The sequence below is a fragment of the Lactuca sativa genome, chromosome 4, assembly GCF_002870075.4.
Source record: "Lactuca sativa cultivar Salinas chromosome 4, Lsat_Salinas_v11, whole genome shotgun sequence".
Lineage (NCBI taxonomy): Eukaryota > Viridiplantae > Streptophyta > Magnoliopsida > Asterales > Asteraceae > Lactuca > Lactuca sativa.
In genome coordinates, this window is record NC_056626.2 from 111,676,035 (window position 1) to 111,696,132 (window position 20,098).

The 20,098-nt window shown below is 33.7% G+C and overlaps 2 protein-coding genes and 2 non-coding genes across 4 annotated transcripts; 3 read left to right on the forward strand and 1 right to left on the reverse strand.

The window, feature by feature from the left end:
• Positions 1–1,189: 1,189 nt before the first annotated feature.
• On the reverse strand, positions 1,190–1,792 carry LOC111887716 (uncharacterized mitochondrial protein AtMg00810-like). The gene has a single exon (XM_023883884.1). The coding sequence runs from the start codon at positions 1,790–1,792 to the stop codon at positions 1,190–1,192; it is 603 nt and encodes a 200-aa protein (XP_023739652.1).
• A 4,736-nt stretch (positions 1,793–6,528) lies between these two features.
• Positions 6,529–10,038, forward strand: LOC111887729 (DEAD-box ATP-dependent RNA helicase 51). The gene is made up of 11 exons (XM_023883894.3): positions 6,529–7,144; positions 7,238–7,423; positions 7,601–7,786; positions 7,988–8,071; positions 8,303–8,344; positions 8,470–8,541; positions 8,649–8,948; positions 9,045–9,188; positions 9,274–9,342; positions 9,420–9,545; positions 9,643–10,038. The coding sequence occupies exons 1-11, from the start codon at positions 6,686–6,688 to the stop codon at positions 9,814–9,816; spliced, it is 1,842 nt and encodes a 613-aa protein (XP_023739662.2). The 5' UTR covers positions 6,529–6,685; the 3' UTR covers positions 9,817–10,038.
• Positions 10,039–12,392: 2,354 nt separating this feature from the next.
• On the forward strand, positions 12,393–12,476 carry TRNAL-CAA (transfer RNA leucine (anticodon CAA)). The gene has a single exon. It is a non-coding gene; the product is annotated as a tRNA-Leu (tRNA).
• Positions 12,477–18,585: 6,109 nt separating this feature from the next.
• Positions 18,586–18,669, forward strand: TRNAL-CAA (transfer RNA leucine (anticodon CAA)). The gene has a single exon. It is a non-coding gene; the product is annotated as a tRNA-Leu (tRNA).
• Positions 18,670–20,098: the final 1,429 nt, after the last annotated feature.

A 20,098-nucleotide genomic window follows, 5' to 3' on the forward strand; every position in this document is an offset into this window, starting at 1 on the left:
CATCCCTTATTTTTCGAAACAAAAAAAAACTTTTCTTTACACTTTATAAATAATAATATCTTTGTTTGCAGGAAATCCCAGTATAATAAAACATTTTGTGGAAAATTTTCGTTTTATTAAAATATATTAAGTAATGATGTTGTTTCAAAATACAAAAAACTCTATGGATGTCATAATCAATCTACAACATATGTTACAAGGTAAAGACTTACAATCCTAATTACTATTGCAAGTCTTCTCTTTAAACACTCAACATCATATTCAAGTCTCCAACAATCTTAACATCGCTACATGTGATGCATATAAATGGAGTGGGTCGGGCTAGGAAACGTGGTGAGATACATATGGTTTCCAATCCTACAATGTTATTATGATAATAACCTATAATCAATAAACCTGCAAAACCAACTGTTATCTAACAACACAATATAAATATGTATAAGACATTTTAACCTTAGTTACCCATCCTACCGATCCTTATATATTAATCTTATAACAATGATATTATAAGATCTATTATGAAGGATCACTATAAGTAATGAGTTGACTATACCTCTTCGGGGAGTCCTTGGTAGCAGGCGTTAGTCAATAAAGGCAACCGTCAGGGGAGGGGGGGGGTAGAGTACACGAATAAACCTACGATCACTTTTTTACTGGATTAGTATGATTCACTGTAACAATGGGTAAAATCAAACCCTTGAATTGTATTGATATTAACATAACAATATATAAAGAGGATTACAACAATTACTCCTATGATAAAGGAGATAAACAAGTATACAGATAAATACAATAAATACTAGAAATTATCCTCTAATACCCCCCTTTAATCGAAAAGGTGGCGGACCAAGACGAAGCATTGCACGAAATTTCTCAAATAGTGCACGCGGAAGACTTTTTGTGAAGATATCTGCCACTTGAAGATTGGTTGGAACATACTTTGTGTATAATTTACCCGAGCTAACAAGCTCCGAATAAAATGATAATCCAAGTCAATATGTTTGGCACGCTTGTGTGAATTTGGGTTCTGAGTCATAAATAGGGCACTTTTGTTATCACATAGAAGCGTTGGACGGTCCGGTGGTAAAGCATGCAATTCGCGAAGTAAATGTGTGATCCAAACAATTTCTGCAGCTGTGTTCGCCATTGCCCTATACTCGGATTCACAACTGGACCTGGAGACCGTTGGCTATTTCTTGGCACTCCAGGAAACAAGATTTCCACCAAGGAACATTGAATAGCCATAAGTAGAGCGACGTGTTTCAAGACAACGAGCCCAATCAGCATCAGAGTAGCCTACGACAGAAGCTTTATGAGGACGGCTATAAGTTAGACCAAAAGAAATGGTGCCTTTAACATACCGAAGTATTCTCTTAACAGCTTGGAAATGATCAATGGTTGGAGCATGAAGGAACTGAGAGACTTGATTAACGGCATAAGATAAGTCTGGTCTAGTTATGGTTAAGTACTGAAGGGCGCCAACTAACGACCTATAGAGAGTAGGATCAGAATAGGGCAGGCCGTCCATTGTGAAGGATGCATGTAGAGCCAAAGGTGTACTGACAGGTTTGGAGTCCAAAAGCTCAGCACGGATGAGAATGTCACGAGCATATTTTGTATGTGAAAGGAAGAGACCGTTGTCCATGTAAGCAACTTCAAGACCGAGGAAGTAATTTAGTTCCCTAAGATCTTTTATGGCAAATTCGTGATTCATACAAGAGATAAAGGTGGCAATGACAGATTCATTATTTCCCGTAAGAATGAGATCATCAACATAAACCAATAAATACATAATGCATGAGTCTTTGAAAAAAATAAAGAGAGAAGTGTCTGCACGGCTACATATAAAACCATAAGAAATAAGAAAGGCGCTTAAGCGTTGAAACCATGCACGTGGTGCCTGCTTTAAGCCATATAATGCCTTGGATAATTTGCACACATGATTTGGAAACTAAGGGTTGATGAATCCCGGAGGTTGGTCCATGAAGACCGTCTCAGTCAAGTTACCATTTAAGAACGCGTTTTTAACATCTAGTTGATGCAGCTTCCAGTTATTCAAGATGGAAAGAGTAATGACAATTCGCACTGTGGATGCTTTGACAACCGGACTAAATGTGAGAGAGTAGTCGAGACTCGAGATTTGAGTATATCCTTGGGCAACTAATCTGGCTTTGTAGCGTTCGATGGTTCCGTCTGAATGGTATTTGATGCGATAGACCCATTTGGACCCTACAATGTTGGTGAGACCAGGACGTGGTACTAAGGTCCACGTTTTATTTTGTTGCAAAGACTCAAATTCTTCATTCATGGTAGCCATCCATTTTGGATCTTTGGCTGCCGTTTTAAAACCTTTGGGTTCAGCTGTCGATAGTAATGCAACATGAAGACAGTGAGTAGAGAGGGAGGCTAGATCAACCTGAAGTTTTGGTCGAAAAATACCAGCCTTGGACCTGGTAATCATTGGATGACTCGATACGGGAGGTTCAGGTGATGGCATAAGAGACGATGTGCGCGGGACTGGATGATCAGATGAAACAAGAGCCTGGTCAGCAGGAGTTGTAGTAGACGAAACAGTTGGAGAAGGATAAGTTGCATCCGTATGGACCTGTTCATTTAAAAGGTTGGCAGGTCGGTCTAGATGTTCGTCTAGTGGCTTGCAAAGAGCATAAGGTGCTGATTTTATAGTATGCTCAGGAGCTTTGAGAGGAGGAGTAAGACGAGGTAGCACATCAAGAGATGATGGAGACTGTGGAAGTTCTTCAAGAAAAGTAGTAAGAGTTAATTGAGATAAATTTGGGTCAAGAGATGTACCATGAAACGGGAACACTTGCTCATTAAATCGTGCATGTCGAGTGATGTAGACACGAGAAGATGCGGGATCAAGACACCTGTACCCTTTATGTTGCGGACTATAGCCAATAAATACACATGGAATGCTTCGAGGTTCAAATTTGTGTTTGGAATAGTCACGCAAATAAGGGAATACCTGACATCCATATGTACGAAAGTTGGCATATTGTGGATCTTGATTGAAGATCAAGCGGAATGGTGATTGGTTTGCCAATAATGGAGTAGGTAAACGATTAATTATGAATGTAGCTGTGGTAAATGCATCAACCCAATAACATGCAGGAACTTTAGCATTAAACAACATTGCTAAGCCAGTTTCCACAATATGCCTATGTTTTCGTTCCGCTCGTCCGTTTTGTTGAGGTGTGTAAGGACACGAAAACCTATGAAGTGTGCCATTGTCTTCAAAAATTTTACGGACTGTGTGATTCGCAAATTCCGTGCCACCATCGCTTTGAAACACCTTTATCTTTCTCGAGCATTGAGTCTGAACAAGATTAATAAAAGCAGGTAGGATCGAATAAAAACCCGTTTTGGTTTTAAGTGGGTAGAACCACGTAAACCTGGAGTAATTGTCAATAAATGCAACATAATATCGATAACCATCTTTAGAACAAACGGGAGCTGGTCCCCATAAATCACAATGTATTATATCTAAAGGGTGAGATGAACGTTTGTAATTTAGATTAAAAGATAAACGTTGCCCTTTTGCAAGTTGACAAGCAGTGCAAACAGTTGGTTTTGGTAACAATGAAGTAATAGATAAAACACCTAACTTATTTAAAAGGGAAATAATATCAAAAGACACGTGGCCTAGACGAGCATGCCATAATTCATAAGAAGCTCGATTGGAAACTCTAGAGGTAGCAACCAAGGCTTCAGGTTCATCCTTCAACACATAAAGGCCATTTTGACAGCTTCCTTTAGCAAGTACCAGTTTTGTTTTCCGATCCTGAATTTCAAAAAAAGGTTGAGAGAAAAGGACATTAACAGGATAGTCCTTGGTAAGCTTGCTGACATATAATAAGTTTTTTGTGAGATTAGGAATGACAAGAACATCACTTAAAGGAATGATGTTTGAGATAATGGAAGAACCTGTATGAGTGATAGGAAGCTTTTTGCCATTTCCAAAGATTACTTCATTGTTACCTTAGTATGGTGCTGAGTGATGTAGGGTTTCACGATCTGGGGTCATATGAGCAGTGGCCCCGGAATCAACATGCCAATCAGGAGTGTTGGTGGTGACATGACATTGGGCATGGAAAGCCTTCGATAAAGATTCATCTGAGGAAGCAGCTTGACTGGCATAAGTGTGAAGATTTGGACAGGAAGACGCATAATGTCCATTGTTTCTGCAGAGTTGACAATGAGGAGGTCGTCTCCCTTGACCACGCCCCCTGCCACCTCGAGAGTTGTTCCCACGGTAAGAGGTGAAACGACCCCGACCAGGAGATGATTGATGTTGTTGCACATGAAAAGCGGCCGGAGGAGTAGGAGCACCATGGATGGACTGCAAAAATAACTCGTGACTTTCTGCTTGCATAACAAGATCACGAAAGACGGGTGCTGGCTTTGTGGCTCGAATCGCTGTAAAGAATGTTTCATAGGATGGTCCTAAACCACAAAGAAACCAGTGTAGTTTGTCGATTTCAACAACCGGCTGTCCAATCGCAGATAATTGATCACATATGGCCTTGAAACGACGACTATAATCAGGAACATAAGATGTTCCTTTAGTCAACTGACGAAGAGAATCACGCAGGGATTGAATGCGTTCTACAGAGCAATTGCTATAAGCATATTCAAGAGCTTGCCAGATCTGTCAAGCAGTGGAAAGATCTAATACTTCAGCCGCTGCTTCTTCAGTGAGAGATAAATGCAAGAGAATAATGGCACGCTGATCTGCATCATTCCAGAGAGCAAGAGCAGGATTTGAAATAGTTTTATTTTTTTCAGTGATGGTAGGCGGCAGAGAAGAAGAAGTGCCGTCGATATGCCCTGATAGTTGTTGATAGGTGAAGATGGGAAGCATCTGGTTGCGCCAGAGAAGATAATTGCTGGATGAAAGCTTGATAGTCAACATATGTAATAGAGTGTTCATGGAGAACGGGCCATCGGTGGATGAAGAGGAGGACGACGATGGAGCCATAATAATATCCCAGGAAGAAATTAGAAATTGAAGGGGAGAGAAAGAAGGTGTGAACGGCTGATACCATGTAACAATGGGTAAAATCAAACCCTTGAATTGTATTGATATTAACATAACAATATATAAAGAGGATTACAACAATTACTCCTATGATAAAGGAGATAAACAAGTATACAGATAAATACAATAAATACTAGAAATTATCCTCTAATATTCATTAACACCACAAGACAACTATACTCTATTAGATGATTTAGACATACATAGTAGTGGTCTAATGCATACACACCATATCTAGTTGTCTAAAAGCTCAAGGGGTGAAGGTGAAAGCAGTAAAAAGCAAGAAAAATGAGTAAGAGCAAGGAAAAAGATGCAATAATGTAAGTAGGGTTTACGAATTGTTTCTTTTAATTTATGTGTCCCCGAAAACAATGGGATTTTGGTGTAATGAATTATTTTGAAGTACTAGGTTTTGTAGTGTTATGATCTAGAGTAAACCTTATTCATGATCAAGTCATGTACCGACAACATCAAGAACTTGTGATGCTTGCACTTTTATGATTTTAATGAAGTTGTGGTGTTATGATATAGATTAATGTAGCAGCGTGTTAGTGATATTGTGTTTTTTTTTTTTTTTTTTTTTTTTTTTTTGCAATTTTATGGTTTTAAGTTTATGATTTTATGTTGTTTGCAATTTAGTATCATTTCCACAACAAACAACCAGCACATTGTACACCATTTGTGCCAAACAAAACATTATATTGAAACCATGATTTAACATTTAAGCATTATAGTCAAAAGTAAGGCTTAATGCCAACAAACCAACACCATATTAGTACCATCACTACAACCATAGGAACCAACACATCTTACAAGTTGTACCTACTTGAATTCTATAACATCACTGTAATGACCTATTTTGAAGAAAATGATTCAAAAAAAATCTAAGACAAGAAAAATAGGGCATTGTAAATCCTTGTAGATGCTAATGTTGCTTCCAAGTTGTTTCTTGCCCTCAATAATCTTGGGATTATAATGACACCCCTAGCACACATCGGTGGGTCAAAACAACCGATAAATGAATATCGTGAGCCATTTGACGGACAACCCCAAACATACCTACTTGGATTGAGATAAATACATGATGTGTACAATTGCAAGGCGACCACAAAGCACATATCATGATATCACCATTATTTGGTTTTCAAGAGTCAATTTTGGGAAGGGTCTAAGTTGGAAAGCTATATTGAGGAGGAAATTGAATTTAAAAGCTTATGAGATCAATTCGTGCAAGGATATAGAATTTGGGAAAAAGACAAAAACTCAAAAAGGAATTGGCAAAAATGCCGATATAATTGTTTTGAGGGAGTATAAGTAACGTGATGTGCCTCTGGATGGCTAATGCAACTTTTTTTAAATCACAATAATGATGGGTCCTATACAATTCTCATAGGTTGGACCAAACTTGCGAATTGGAGCAAACAATAGGGACCATTTATGTACTCTATAAAACATTATTAATATTTCTCATCGCCAAGCTACCGTTAGCAAACCCTCACGCTCTCACCTTAAACCCTAATTCTTATTTTCATTGCCTCCAAAACAACAGGCCGAAACAGCGGCAACATCCCAAAGTTACGAACACAAATCTGCAGAGATTAAACAGTGAAAGTGTGGTTGCCTGCTATGGTGGTTCTTGAGAAAAGCCCTAATTCCAAAATCGAAAATGGCGAGGGTTCTAACAGCAAAAAGAAACGAAAAAGGAACAAGAACAAGAAGAACAGTGGAGAGGAAGAGCCTGATTTGGTAGCACAGGAAGTAGCAGAAATCAATGACAGTGAGAAGGAAGAGGAAGTTACAGCGGTGAAAGAGAAGAAAAGTAAGAGGAAGAAGAAAGAGAAGAAATCTAGCGAAGAAGAAAAAGAAAACACAGAAACAGATGATAATAAAGAGGAGGAAGAAGGTGATGAGGGTATGAACATGGAAGAAGAGGCGGAAAAGGAGACAGAGACAAAGACAAAGAAGAAGGTGAAGAAAAGTGGTGGTGATTCTGGAATCATGAGTAGCGATTCATTTACTTCTTTGCCCTTATCTGAACCAACAAAGAAAGCTATTCTTGATATGGGTTTCCAGTACATGACTCAGGTAAATTTCGGCTTGAAGTCTTACCTATGCGACTAAATCGATTGAATTTGTAACCTGTCTTCCTGTCTTTAACTTGTATATTATGATTTGCAGATTCAAGCTAGGTCAATTCCTCCTCTTTTGGAAGGAAAGGATGTTCTTGGAGCTGCAAGAACAGGTTCTGGGAAAACTTTAGCCTTTCTTATACCAGCAGTCGAGTTGTTATATCATGCTTGCTTTGCTCCTCGAAATGGAACTGGTGTCGTTGTCATCTGTCCAACAAGGGAGCTTGCAATACAGGTTCATGTTCTACCTTGCTATTTACTAATTACAGTTGTTGGTGTAGGTGTTGTTTGGATCATGAAACAAACACAACAAATAATCATAAATAGTTAGATATATAACAAATGTATCACATTTGAAGATGTTGTAGAAGTTGAATTTAACATGATTCTGTGATCTTGATTTTTTTTACAGACTCATGCAGTTGCAAAGGATCTTCTCAAGTATCATTCACAGACTCTAGGGTTGGTTATGGGTGGTGCAGGAAGAAGAACAGAGTCTGAGCGTATTGTGAAAGGAGTAAATTTATTGATAGCTACCCCTGGAAGACTTCTTGATCATCTTCAGAATACAAAAGGCTTTATTTTTAAGAACCTAAAGGTAACCTTTTGTCATTTCATCTTGTTTTCTTGTTATTAACTGATACTTGAGGAAATGGAAGGACAAAGCCAATTTTTAAAAAGCAAGGGCTTAATGGGGAAAGTCTCTTTTTTCTGACTTTCTCCATTAAGTGGTAATTTAATCTCTTATCTTGATTTGAAATGACCAATTGGATTTTTCAATCAATTTTTGGATTTGCAGTGCTTTGTGATTGATGAAGCTGACAGAATATTGGAAGCAAACTTTGAAGAGGAAATGAAGCAGATAATTAAAATCTTACCCAAGGTATGATTCCTTTTTACTTTGCAACATATTGTTTTTTTTTAATAAGAAATGCAAGAAATAGCAACACATTACAATGCTTTACTAAAAACAAATGAAAGTTGGATGCTGTAAAAGAAATTATGTTGCTATTTCTTTCATGTGTTTTTATTCATATTAACTGACTATATTACCCTTGTGGTAGTTAGCTTTCGTATCATTAGTGAACTGAACTCTGTTCTCTCTAATATGCAGACAAGGCAAACTGCACTCTTTTCTGCAACTCAGACAAAGAAGGTACAACCTCTTTCCTTCACAAATTCTAATAATTTTTTTAATTTTTTTCTATTACAAACATTGTACCTTGATAACTCTAGCTATTTGTAATTTGTATCTTATTTATTTATATACTTTTTTCTCAGGTTGAGGATCTTGCACGCTTATCATTTCAAACTACTCCAGTGTACATTGATGTAGATGATGGGAGGACAAGAGTAAGCAAAAAGATTCTCTTTTTTTTTTTTCACTATATTTTTTTCTTTTCAATTTCAAGTTATGTTTTATATATACTTTATATAATATGACATGTTTTGGGGTGTAGGTGACAAATGAAGGACTGCAACAAGGGTATTGTGTGGTGCCAAGTGCAAAGAGATTCATACTTCTCTACTCTTTCTTGAAAAGGAATCTCTCAAAGAAAGTCATGGTTTTCTTTTCTTCATGCAATTCAGTTAAATTCCACTCTGAGCTTCTCAAATACATTCAAGTCGATTGTTTTGATATTCATGGAAAACAAAAACAGCAGAAAAGAACCACAACTTTTTTTGATTTCTGTAAAGCTGAAAAAGGGATTTTGTTATGTACTGATGTTGCTGCTCGTGGTCTTGATATTCCATCTGTGGTATCTTCTTTTTCCCTTTATATAATTCTCCTTAAACCCCTAAATCTCCATACATTTGTTTTAATTCAGATTTTTTCTATTTCCTTTTTTTTATAGGATTGGATTGTGCAATATGATCCTCCAGATGAACCTAAGGAATATATCCATCGAGTGGGTCGAACTGCTCGTGGAGAAGGTGCAAAAGGAAATGCATTGCTTTTTCTTATCCCTGAAGAGTTACAGTTTCTTCGTTACCTCAAGGTGTGTGTGTGTGTGTGTGTGTGTTGAGTTTCAATATATATATTGAAATTGAAATTCTTGTTTTTTTGATGTTGTATGTTAAAAGGCTGCAAAAGTACCTGTTAAGGAGTACGAGTTTGATGAAAAGAAAATGGCAAATGTGCAGTCTCATCTGGTACGTAACAATAAGGGCATTATTGTACTTTTTAAAAATTATTATTTTTTAATTTTTTTAATAATTGGACTATGCAGGAAAAACTGGTTGCCAATAACTATTACTTGAACAAGTCTGCGAAAGATGCGTACAGATCGTACTTGTTATCTTATAATTCGCATTCCATGAAGGATATTTTTAATGTTCATCGTCTAGATATGCAGGTATTTTGTTTTTAATCTTTTTAATTATTGTGTGTCCATTATTTTTTTTTTTTAATTTCTGAAATTTGTTTATTTAAAATTTTATATTGTGTAATAGGCTGTTGCAGCATCATTCTGCTTTTCAAACCCTCCAAAGGTAAACCTAAACATAGACAGCAATGCATCAAAGTTCAGACAAAAAACACGAAGCAGAAATGGATTTAGTGACAGTAATCCTTATGGCAGAAACAATCGTGATGACAACAGCAAAACGCAAGTTGTCAGATATTAATTAGCCACCCAGTTTTGAAGCTAATTTAATTTTGCTTTTATTATGTTTTTCATTATTATTTCAGTCACTTGTTAAAACGGTTTTATTTATTTATACTTTGTTTGTATACCTATACCCCATGATTTTTGTTCAAACAACTTGTAAGATTTTGTTTCTTCTTTTTCTCACTATTTGATGATATCTGTGTGGGAAAATTACATAAAACCCCTTTTATTTTGGTTCTTTTGTGGTTAGCCACAGTATATTTTCGTTTTGTCAATTAAAACCACTCAAAGTGTAATATAAATTTTTTGTCAAAATGTAGTAGCTTTAGTGTCTAAATATTCCATTAAAGCTAATGCATATTGACAAAACTTTATATTGTTTAACCTACTATAGTAAGTCAAAGTGGTCCGCATAGGAAAAAATATTGTCTGTAGAGCTGAAATGTGGTGGTTAAAGAATAAAATGACAAAAATATAATAAGTTTATTAAGTAAAAAAGAAATGGCACCCAAGATTTGTAACTTTTGGAATAAGCAGTTGAAGGTTGACTAAAATGACCAAAATGGGTAGACTCCTATCATCATTTTACAGAATAATCATTCATTTTGCGAAATTGGGTAGCCTATGCCTTATAACAAAATAATCATTCATTTTGCAAAATTTTGCCTTATGAATGCTCTTTAATATTTAATACAGAAAATCTTGAAAAAGAAATAATATATAAAATGTATTTTTTTGGTGGAATTCTAACAGGTGAAGTTATTTTGGTAAAATTCATTTTGCCTACATTTTTTAAGGGTGGTCGTTTGGTGATATAATACCAATTTTGGCAAACTTAGTGATTATATTCATCCCACTAAGTGTGAGACTTATGTATTATATGAGTTTATTTACAAAAATAATAAATATGAAATTCTAAACACTTGAAGTTTGAATTTATAAAAAAAAAAGTAAAAAAAATGTTGAATTATTAAAATTAAAGTTTTTTTTTAACAAATAATTTAGATAAATAAACAAAAAGAAACTAATGAAACTTTAATTTAATAATTTGGAAATTAGAAAGAAAGTCCATTAATAAAATTAACGTTTATTTATTATTACATTTAAATATTTGAATATTATGTGAAATTTAATAAATTGGAAAAACCATAAAATGACATGTAGAAAAAAATAGAATGAAAATAATAAGAAAAAACCATGTGACATAATACAATAGAAGATGACAAATGACAAAATTATTTTCATTATTAGGAAGGATTATTATATTGTTTTGAGATGAGGAACCATGAGAAAGGTTGTGATAAATATATGTAGATGTGGTAGGGAAGGAATAATATAAGCTTTTGTTGGTAATTTCAACTTGGTTGCATTTGGTATACGAGATAAAACCCAGATAAGTTTCTATGATGATGATAACATTGACGTCTTTTACATAGATGAGAGATTGATGACCCCTCTGGTTGTGGAAAAATAGCAATACATTGTTTTCCGGAAACAATTTCTAAGCATAATGAAATTTTTGAAAACGTGCTTACTTTAATATATATTTTTTTAAGATTGCTAAATTACAAGTAACTTGCTTCTCAATTCCAAAAATTTCTCAAATACACACACCCACTCATTGACACCAACCCCAACATCCACCCACACTATCACACCCACCCAACCCCAAACACACATACATTCAAAGTTTCATAGAACCAACATTTGGTGCTCTTAAAAAAGATTCCACACATTTTATGAGATATACCAAACTATCTCTTAAGACGTTAAGCATGCATGATGTGCATCACATAATTACATACATATGGGCAGAAAATTTATTCACTACTACATATGGTGATGAAAATCTTCAAGACCACGAGAAAGGTTTGGATGTGGTTTAAGAGGGTTTCCTTTAGATATGACTGGTCAAGATAAAATGATTCAAGTTAGTGACTTTTTGTTATGAAAAAAGTATACATAAGATCAAGATGTTTGCAACTTTGATATGTAGTAAAATTTGTCTTCTTAGAAATATTTCCTTTTTATGTTTACTTTTTCGCTAAATATGTTGAATATTATGCTAATTCTTAAATTACAAATTCGTTTTGTTTTATGTTCAAATATGTTAAATATTGTATTATTTGAATTATAAAAAGTGGAAAATAAGACCTAAAAGAAAATACACATTCCGAACATGTTTAGTAATTTTCTAAAATAAAAATGTAAACTCAAGTTGTTTTAACCCAACATATTTCCTAACTTTTCTACTAGAAAACTGAAAATGAAAACATCGTCTCTTTTCTTTTTTGAATTTTTTTCCCAAAAAATTAAAATTAATTTTCCACAACCAAATAAACTTTAAAAGTCACTCCTTTTCCAATTTTTGAATAAACTTTTTTTTTTGGTTCTCAATTCTTGTCCAACATGCCCAATGCAACACAAAACTGTCACAGACAAAGAATGTATCCATCACAAAACACAGAAGTCAATTTGCTCACCTTTAATTTAAATAATTTGGTTGGAAATAATAACAAATTAACAAGTACTTTTTTTTTGTTTGCCTTTACTATTAAATAGCACATAAAATATCCATTACAAAACACATTAGTCAGGATGGCCGAGTGGTCTAAGGCGCCAGACTCAAGTTCTGGTCTTCGAGAGAGGGCGTGGGTTCAAATCCCACTTCTGACATTTTTTTTACTCTTCAGCTTGTTATGTAGTTTTTGTTACCTTTTGCTAATAACTTATTACAGAAACAAACTAACTTTATATTTTACTTTTAGGCATTTAGGTACTCGTCCTTTGACCTTTTGTCACCTTCGATCCTTTAAGATATGCCTAAATACAAAACAAACTCATTTGCAATTTTGCACCTTCAAACCCCAAAATATATTTATTTTTTCATAGTAGAAGAACCAAAGTTGATTTTAGAACATACAAATCGATGTCCTGATATTATAAAATCCGCTGGATCACAATTAATTTTGTATCCTAAACAACATTTCGTATACAACTAAACATCATAATCGTAAAGGATAAAATGTGTTCGCATTGGAACAAATATTTCAAATAACTATTAATCATGTAATTAGGTGTAAATCTCAGTTTTTGTAGTATTAATCACGAAACTCCACTTGGATTCCAAGCTTCTCTCATGAACATATTACTTCACAACAGTTTTAATTTTTTCGAGCATCTTCTAAGTACCCGGGGCATATTGAAGGGTGAACATATTAACTAAAAAACCGAACCATAACCAAATTAACCGATATAACCAAACCATTACTAAAAGATCTGATGCAGTTTCTAATTTTGATTAAGCGGATACTTATGGTTTAGTTATGGTTTTCATTTAAAACCGAGCAACATAAACCGATCCGAACCAATAATATTTCTAAATTTTTTAATATAATATAATACTAAATATATGGTATGTAATTATATTACGAATTGAAAATTTAAAGTGTAATTATTTGGAATTAAATAGGATAAGTAATCTTCTATCAATACAGTTACATATACAATCATTTTTTTTTAACACTGAACTTTATGTTTTCAATTTTTATAGAATTTTTATTTTTATTTTTATGTCATATTGGACCATTATGGTTAATTGATATTAACCATTAACCGACTAACATCATTAACCAAAACCAATATTAACCTCTACCAAATGGTTATCGAAATACATTAATCAATTGTAATGGTTATTGTTCAGTTTTGACCAATAATCGAACCAAACCACTTCAAACATAACCCTAAAATTTGATATGTGAAATGTAATGATTTTACATATTTATATGATGGTGGAAAACGGTTAAATATATGGAGGGTGAGAAGTTATATCCTCTAATAAATGAAGGGTTTTTTTTTGTCATATGTCATACTCTCATTTAATTTGTGAAATGTTATTTTATGGTTACTTTGAAATAATTTTTTTCTACACGTCATTTTATGAGTTTTTTTTTATTTTAATAAATTTCATATAATATTTTTATGTAATAATTACAATAAATATATTAATAAATAAATATCAATTTCATTATTTAACTCACCTTCTTATTTCAAAATTTTCAAATTTAAACTCATTAGTTTATTTTGTTTATTTATTTAAATTTAAAAGATAAATAAAAATCAATTTTAATAATTCATTATTTTTCTTATTTTCTTGTAAATCTAAAATTCTTAAATATTTAAATATTTTTATTTATTTATTTTAATTAACTTATGTAATACATGGATCCTACACCTAGTGAAATATTAAAACCAAGTTTGGTAGGTGGTAGATAAGAGTTTTTTTATATTATGTTGTATAGTTTACCATTAATAACATAAAATAAAGACAAAACTTCAAAAATGGTCCATGTGGTTTCAAAAAATCTGAAGTTTGGTCCTTAATTAACAAAAACCTCACAGATCGTCCATGTGGTTTCAAAACTTTTAACATTTGGTCATTCCGACTAACTCTGTTATCATTTAGCCGTTAAGTCAGGAGTATTTTTGTCATTTCACTACACAGGACCATTTATGAGGTTTTTAGTTACTTTTTTGTTGAAAAAAAAAGAAAAAATGAAATATAAAAGGGTCTCTCTCTCTCTCTCTATCTCTCACTATCTCTCTCTCTCTCTCTCTCTTTCTTTCTCTCTCTCTCTCTCTCTCTCTCTCTCTCGTTTTTCTAGGTTTGTTGTTCACCCTCCTTATTTTCTTGGATTGTTAATCATAAGAACCATACTGTCTAAATCTCCATGAGAGCTCCACCGAACTAGTTCGTCCTTCACCACCATCGCCTTCGGCGATTAATCCTAGGCAAACACCCCCTGACAAGTCGCCAAATCGATTGTGACGACCTCATCTCTCCTCCTCTCTTCACCTTTCTTCCCCTCCCATCAAGAAAGTATCCATCAAGAAGCCCTCCCCTATTGATGAAAAATAAACAAGTGTGTCAGTTGTTGGTTCGATGTGAAAAAAGAAACATGGGAAAAATCAGATACATTATTGCAACCACGATCAGAAAACATCACCCCATTCTTTTACCTTCACCTCCCAACAATTACTTACCCTTATACAAACCAGTTTTGGAATCGATTTGTTCATATACAAAAAGGAAAACACCAATGGTCACCTCTAACCTAAAATCAAAATCGATCTTGAAATCTATAGTAAAATCCAAACCAAAATCAACATCAAACAATTCAAAACCAAAACCAACATCAAACATGTATCAAAAGACCTGACATCATTTAAATCTCAAAGAGTTAGGTGTTGTCTTGTGAAATCGCACAAAGAGAATTCTACGACAGCTCCACCAATCGTTTACATTCTTGTTGCAGAGTTGGTCACCTCTGACCTAAAATCAAAATCAATCTTCGATCTCGTCTCCTCCAGCTCCAGTGACTGCTTCGACTTTTATAGTTACTGCTTTGGTGCCTAGAAAGAAGAAGACTAGGGCAAAGAAGCACAATGCTTCGGTACCTGCACCAGTAATGACATCATCACCTACTCCCACCAAAGGACCTGGAACGGGCATCGATTCACCTTCTTTGTTCAAGTTCTAAAAAACATAACCAAAAACTTCTCCCATGAAAATGAATTAGGTCGCAGTGGATTTGGGGTCGTTTACAAGGTCAATTACACGATGGAACAAAAATCGGAGAGAGAGAGAGAGAGAGAGAGAGAGAGAGAGAGAGAGAGAGAGAGAGAGGTGGGACCCCTTGCATATTAAATATTATTTATTTAAAAAAAAGTAATTAAAAACCTCATAAATGGTTCCTATGCAATGAAATGACAAAAATACCCCTGAGTTAACAGCTAAATGGTAACGGAGTTAGCCGGGATGACCAAATGTTAAAAGTTTTGAAACCACAGAGACGATCCGTAAGGTTTTTGTAAATTAAGGACCAAACTTCAAATTTTTTGAAACCACAGGGACCATTTTTGAAGTTTTCTCTAAAGTATAAGTGGTCGGTAAGAGTTCTTTTTTCTGCTTCTCAAATGTTCTTTGACTAACTCTATTTCGTAGTTTTATAACTCTCGGTGGGATGTGGATTTGACCATTTTAAAGCTACTTATGAAAACGTCTTGATATGGTTGTAATTACGGCTATATGGTAGTAGAGGCTTTTTTTTTTTTTTTTTTTTTTTTTCTTTTTCTTTTTTTGTGGAAAGACTGGTTAATATATGTCTGAGGTAGAATTCAAAACCTTCAGGTTAGTAACCCCTTTTTAACCGAATGGACTACCCCAAACTTGTGATAGAAACTCTACATGTAATATGAAATGGATCGGTTGGATTCATAATCCATCTCTTTCAATTTCTTTTTTATAAATTTTTATAATAGCCCATTGCTAGTTTGTCTTGATAGAATTTCGTTGTTCCAAAAAGAAAATTCTCTTAAAATAATTGAACTACCTACAACCGTTGTATACGGTAATATTCCAACTATCTATATGCAACTGGCTCACAACCAGTGCAAATTTGAGACGACAATAAGAAAATATACCTAGCCAAATTTGTAAAAAACCATATTAGCATATGATAAGTTTAACAAATCAAAACATTAAGTAAACATATTCATGATAGGCCATATTAACAATTAAAAAAAATCAAAAATAAAAGAGAAAATGACTTAGGAGGGTAACTACCTCTTATCCGTGTTCACATATTGACAACTTCTTTTTTGTACATAATAAAACAACTAACTTGTATTAACTGTTTAAATTACACAAATATTACCGGTTAATACCTGTTTTAACCGGTAACTCAAAATGAAAATAAATTAGGAGGGTAATTACCTCTTATCAGTGTTCACATATTGGCAACTTCTTATTTTTTGTACATAAGAAAGCAACTAACTTGTTTTAACTGTGTAACATCCTAAAAATCATGAACAAAAATTTCATTTTTAATTTAATACTAAAACCATAATTGTCAAACCATTAATTTAATACTTTGGCATCGGACCCTGCCCGACATCAGGCCCCGTCTGGCATCGAGCCCCGCTCGGTATATAGATCTGTCTCTCTTAGGCCCCACCCACTAAACACATGCAATCATATAACATGCTAACACATAAAGAAACATACTCTACCGCATCCCTGTCCTAAGAAACATACTCTGCTAATAATGAGATATGGAACTTCATCCGTACTCAACTAGTTCCACCTAGGGCTTCAGCAGTGCAAGGTGAGTCTCCTCACTGTGTGAATGGGTCTCCTCACTGTGTGAACAGGGGGTTAGCCCTAGGCATTGCATGCTAGTATATTATTCCAGACCAAGGTCCGATGTCGGGCGGGTGCCCGAGGAATGTTTGCATGTTAGATTATACTTGTTGTCTGTGTGATACTTGTATGTGCCTGATAAGGAGGTGAGTGTGAACGAGGTCCCATATCTCATCACTAGCTGAGTACGGACGATGTTCCATATCTCATTATTAGCAGAGTATGTTTCTTTATGTGTTAGCATGTTATATGGTTGTATGTGTTTAGCGGGCGATGCCCGGAGATAGGCGGGGCCTAAGAGAGAGAGATATGTATATCGAGCGAGGCTCGATGCCAGACGGGGCCTGATGTCAAAGTATTAAATTAATGGTTGACAATTATGGTTTTAGTATTACATTAAAAACAAAATTTTTGGTCATGATTTTTGGGATGTTACACAGTTAAAACAAGTTAGTTGCTTTCTTATGTACAAAAAATAAAAAGTTGCCAACATGTGAACACGGATAAGAGGTAGTTAACCTCCTAAGTCATTTTCTCTTTGAGTTACCGGTTAAAACAGGTATTAACCGATAATATTGGTGTAATTTAAACAGTTAAAACAAGTTAGTTGCTTTATTATGTACAAAAAAGAAGAAGTTTCCAATATGTGAACACGGATAAAAGGTAATTACCCTCCTAAGTCATTTTCCCAAAATAAAAATTAATTGCATAGTAAATGAACATAAATAAATAAACATTAACAATTAAACAAACATTCACGAAGGGAAACATTTTTCATTTTTAACTAAATAAACAAAAAACTATGAACACCTTTTGTTTATTAAGTAAAAAGCATAATCGAATACGGAACGAAAAATGTATATTTTGCATACGACCCTAGTGGCCTGGTCCTAAGGCTCTTAGGCTGTATATATATTTATGAAACTACGATTTTTAACTTAATATGTATACATTTTATGTATCATTAAAAGATTGAACGACCCCAAACCCAATTTCTTAGTCCACAAGTCTTACTAAAGTCCTTGTACAATTTTGTTGAATTGAATATATAATAAAGACTTATAAAACCTAAAAAGTTCCCATATCCTTGCTATATGGGACAAATTCTCCAAAAACTAAAGGAAAAAACGCATAAAACTACAAAAGAGAAGGAAGAAGCCGAAATGGATTTAGCGAAAGCAACCCTATGGTTTATTTTGTCTGAACTGATTATAAAAATTCATATATATTATTGATTTTTATGATAATATATCACTTTCAAAATTTATAAAACTGAAATTATGGTTTTATAAAAAAAGTAAAGATATATATAAAACAAGAAACGGTCACATTCATTAGGAAAATTCCATATATGAAAAAAGGGAGGCAAAAAGTTTTAATACAAAAAAGAAAAAAGACAAATAAAAAAAAGCGATCCAATCTAAAATATGCCAAATAAAACCCTATCTTTGACAAAGAAATTTTTCAAAGATATAATGAAAAATCTGTCCGCTATCCGAGTCACTTTTAGCATCTTACGTTCTTTGGTATTATTACTTTTCTTATACTATATGTAGAAAAATTGATACTCAAAAACAAATCCAAGTCAGGATGGCCGAGTGGTCTAAGGCGCCAGACTCAAGTTCTGGTCTTCGAAAGAGGGCGTGGGTTCAAATCCCACTTCTGACATTGTACATTTTTGTTAGCTTCTGTCACCTTCGACCCTTTACGATATGCTTATATACAAAAACAAACTCATTTCCACCTTAAAAACTCCATATTATCGACGCATCTTCTTTTCACAAGGGAGTCTCAAGGATCAAATCTATTTGGTTAGGAACAAATCATTAACCAATGCACAAATTTATTATAGATTATTTTGTCATAAGAATAAGATTTAGGTGATATATTGGTAAACTTGTAAATGTATATTTTTGTAGCATGTCATTTAGCATATAATTTATAAAAGTAAAACCATTTTTATTATATATGTTTAATTAACACCTTCAAAGTGGAAGGTGATATTTCTAGTTGTGTTTTTTTATTCATCTATTTAAAAATAATGCGTTTTGACGTTTATACATTCATGATAATTTTCTATATTTCGATTACAATGATGTTATAAAAGCCAAAACACATTGTTTTTAAGTGAGTGATTAAAAAACATTAGTGAAAACATCACCTCTCCTTCAAAATAGTTATAAAAACATAAATATCAATTACAAAGTGAAAGTTACATGACAAACAATTGAAAGTACGGTACCAACCAATGGTATTGTCAAAAAAGAGTCATGTCGTTTCTTTTGTACTTGATGTACTTAATAAGACAAATATTATCCTCGTTATAAGAGTCTTGCAGTTAATGAGTAAAATTATACACAAGAGATCCAAGTTCTAAACTATGACTCACTAAAATTATTGCTAATATTTCGTGATTAACCTATCACATGGGCTTTTGGCTGGTTGATGTGAGCCGCTCAAATAGTAAAGTTTACCATATTTTTAATAAAATCGATGCTTGACCTCATAAGCTATATATTTTTGTTTGTTTTCTCTATTTAGTATAGAAATAATGACTTGGTCAAGAAATCTTAGAATATGTGCGTCTTCAACTTAGCTCAACTTATGTAAGATGTTACTTGATGATAGTATATGTTTTAAATGGGTGCATAAGGCCATTTTCCTCTTAGATGTCAAGATTATTTGTCGCAAGGAATTCATCCTTCTATCTTAAGAACACCATAACAAAGACTTGTAGTCTTTCAATAATTTTTTGGCACCATAACGGGAATACAAAGTGATCAATGAATCGTTAATCGACACTATTATATCTTTTTATACTCATACGAAAATTGGATTCCCACCAAGTAAGTTTTTTTGGAACCGACGAATATATATATATATATATATATATATATATATATATATATATATATATATATATATATATATATAAAGGTTGCTAGACAAGAACAATCAAAACAAATACAAAGGTTGCTTACATAAAACTGGGTTAATACACCACTCAACCCAATTGTAAGAACAATTTGATCTCCTATATTTAATCCAAGTGAACATTGAGGATTTAACATTATCTGCCACCTTAGTTGGAGTATAC

Bases quoted from the DNA above. Each gene is read 5' to 3' on its own strand.
- LOC111887716 (XM_023883884.1), bottom strand. From the start codon at position 1,792: ATGTATTTATTGGTTTATGTTGATGATCTCATTCTTACGGGAAATAAT.
- LOC111887729 (XM_023883894.3), top strand. From the start codon at position 6,686: ATGGTGGTTCTTGAGAAAAGCCCTAATTCCAAAATCGAAAATGGCGAG. The intron at 7,145-7,237 runs GTAAATTTCGGC...TATGATTTGCAG, and splicing joins GTTTCCAGTACATGACTCAG to ATTCAAGCTAGGTCAATTCC. The intron at 7,424-7,600 runs GTTCATGTTCTA...TTTTTTTTACAG, and splicing joins CAAGGGAGCTTGCAATACAG to ACTCATGCAGTTGCAAAGGA.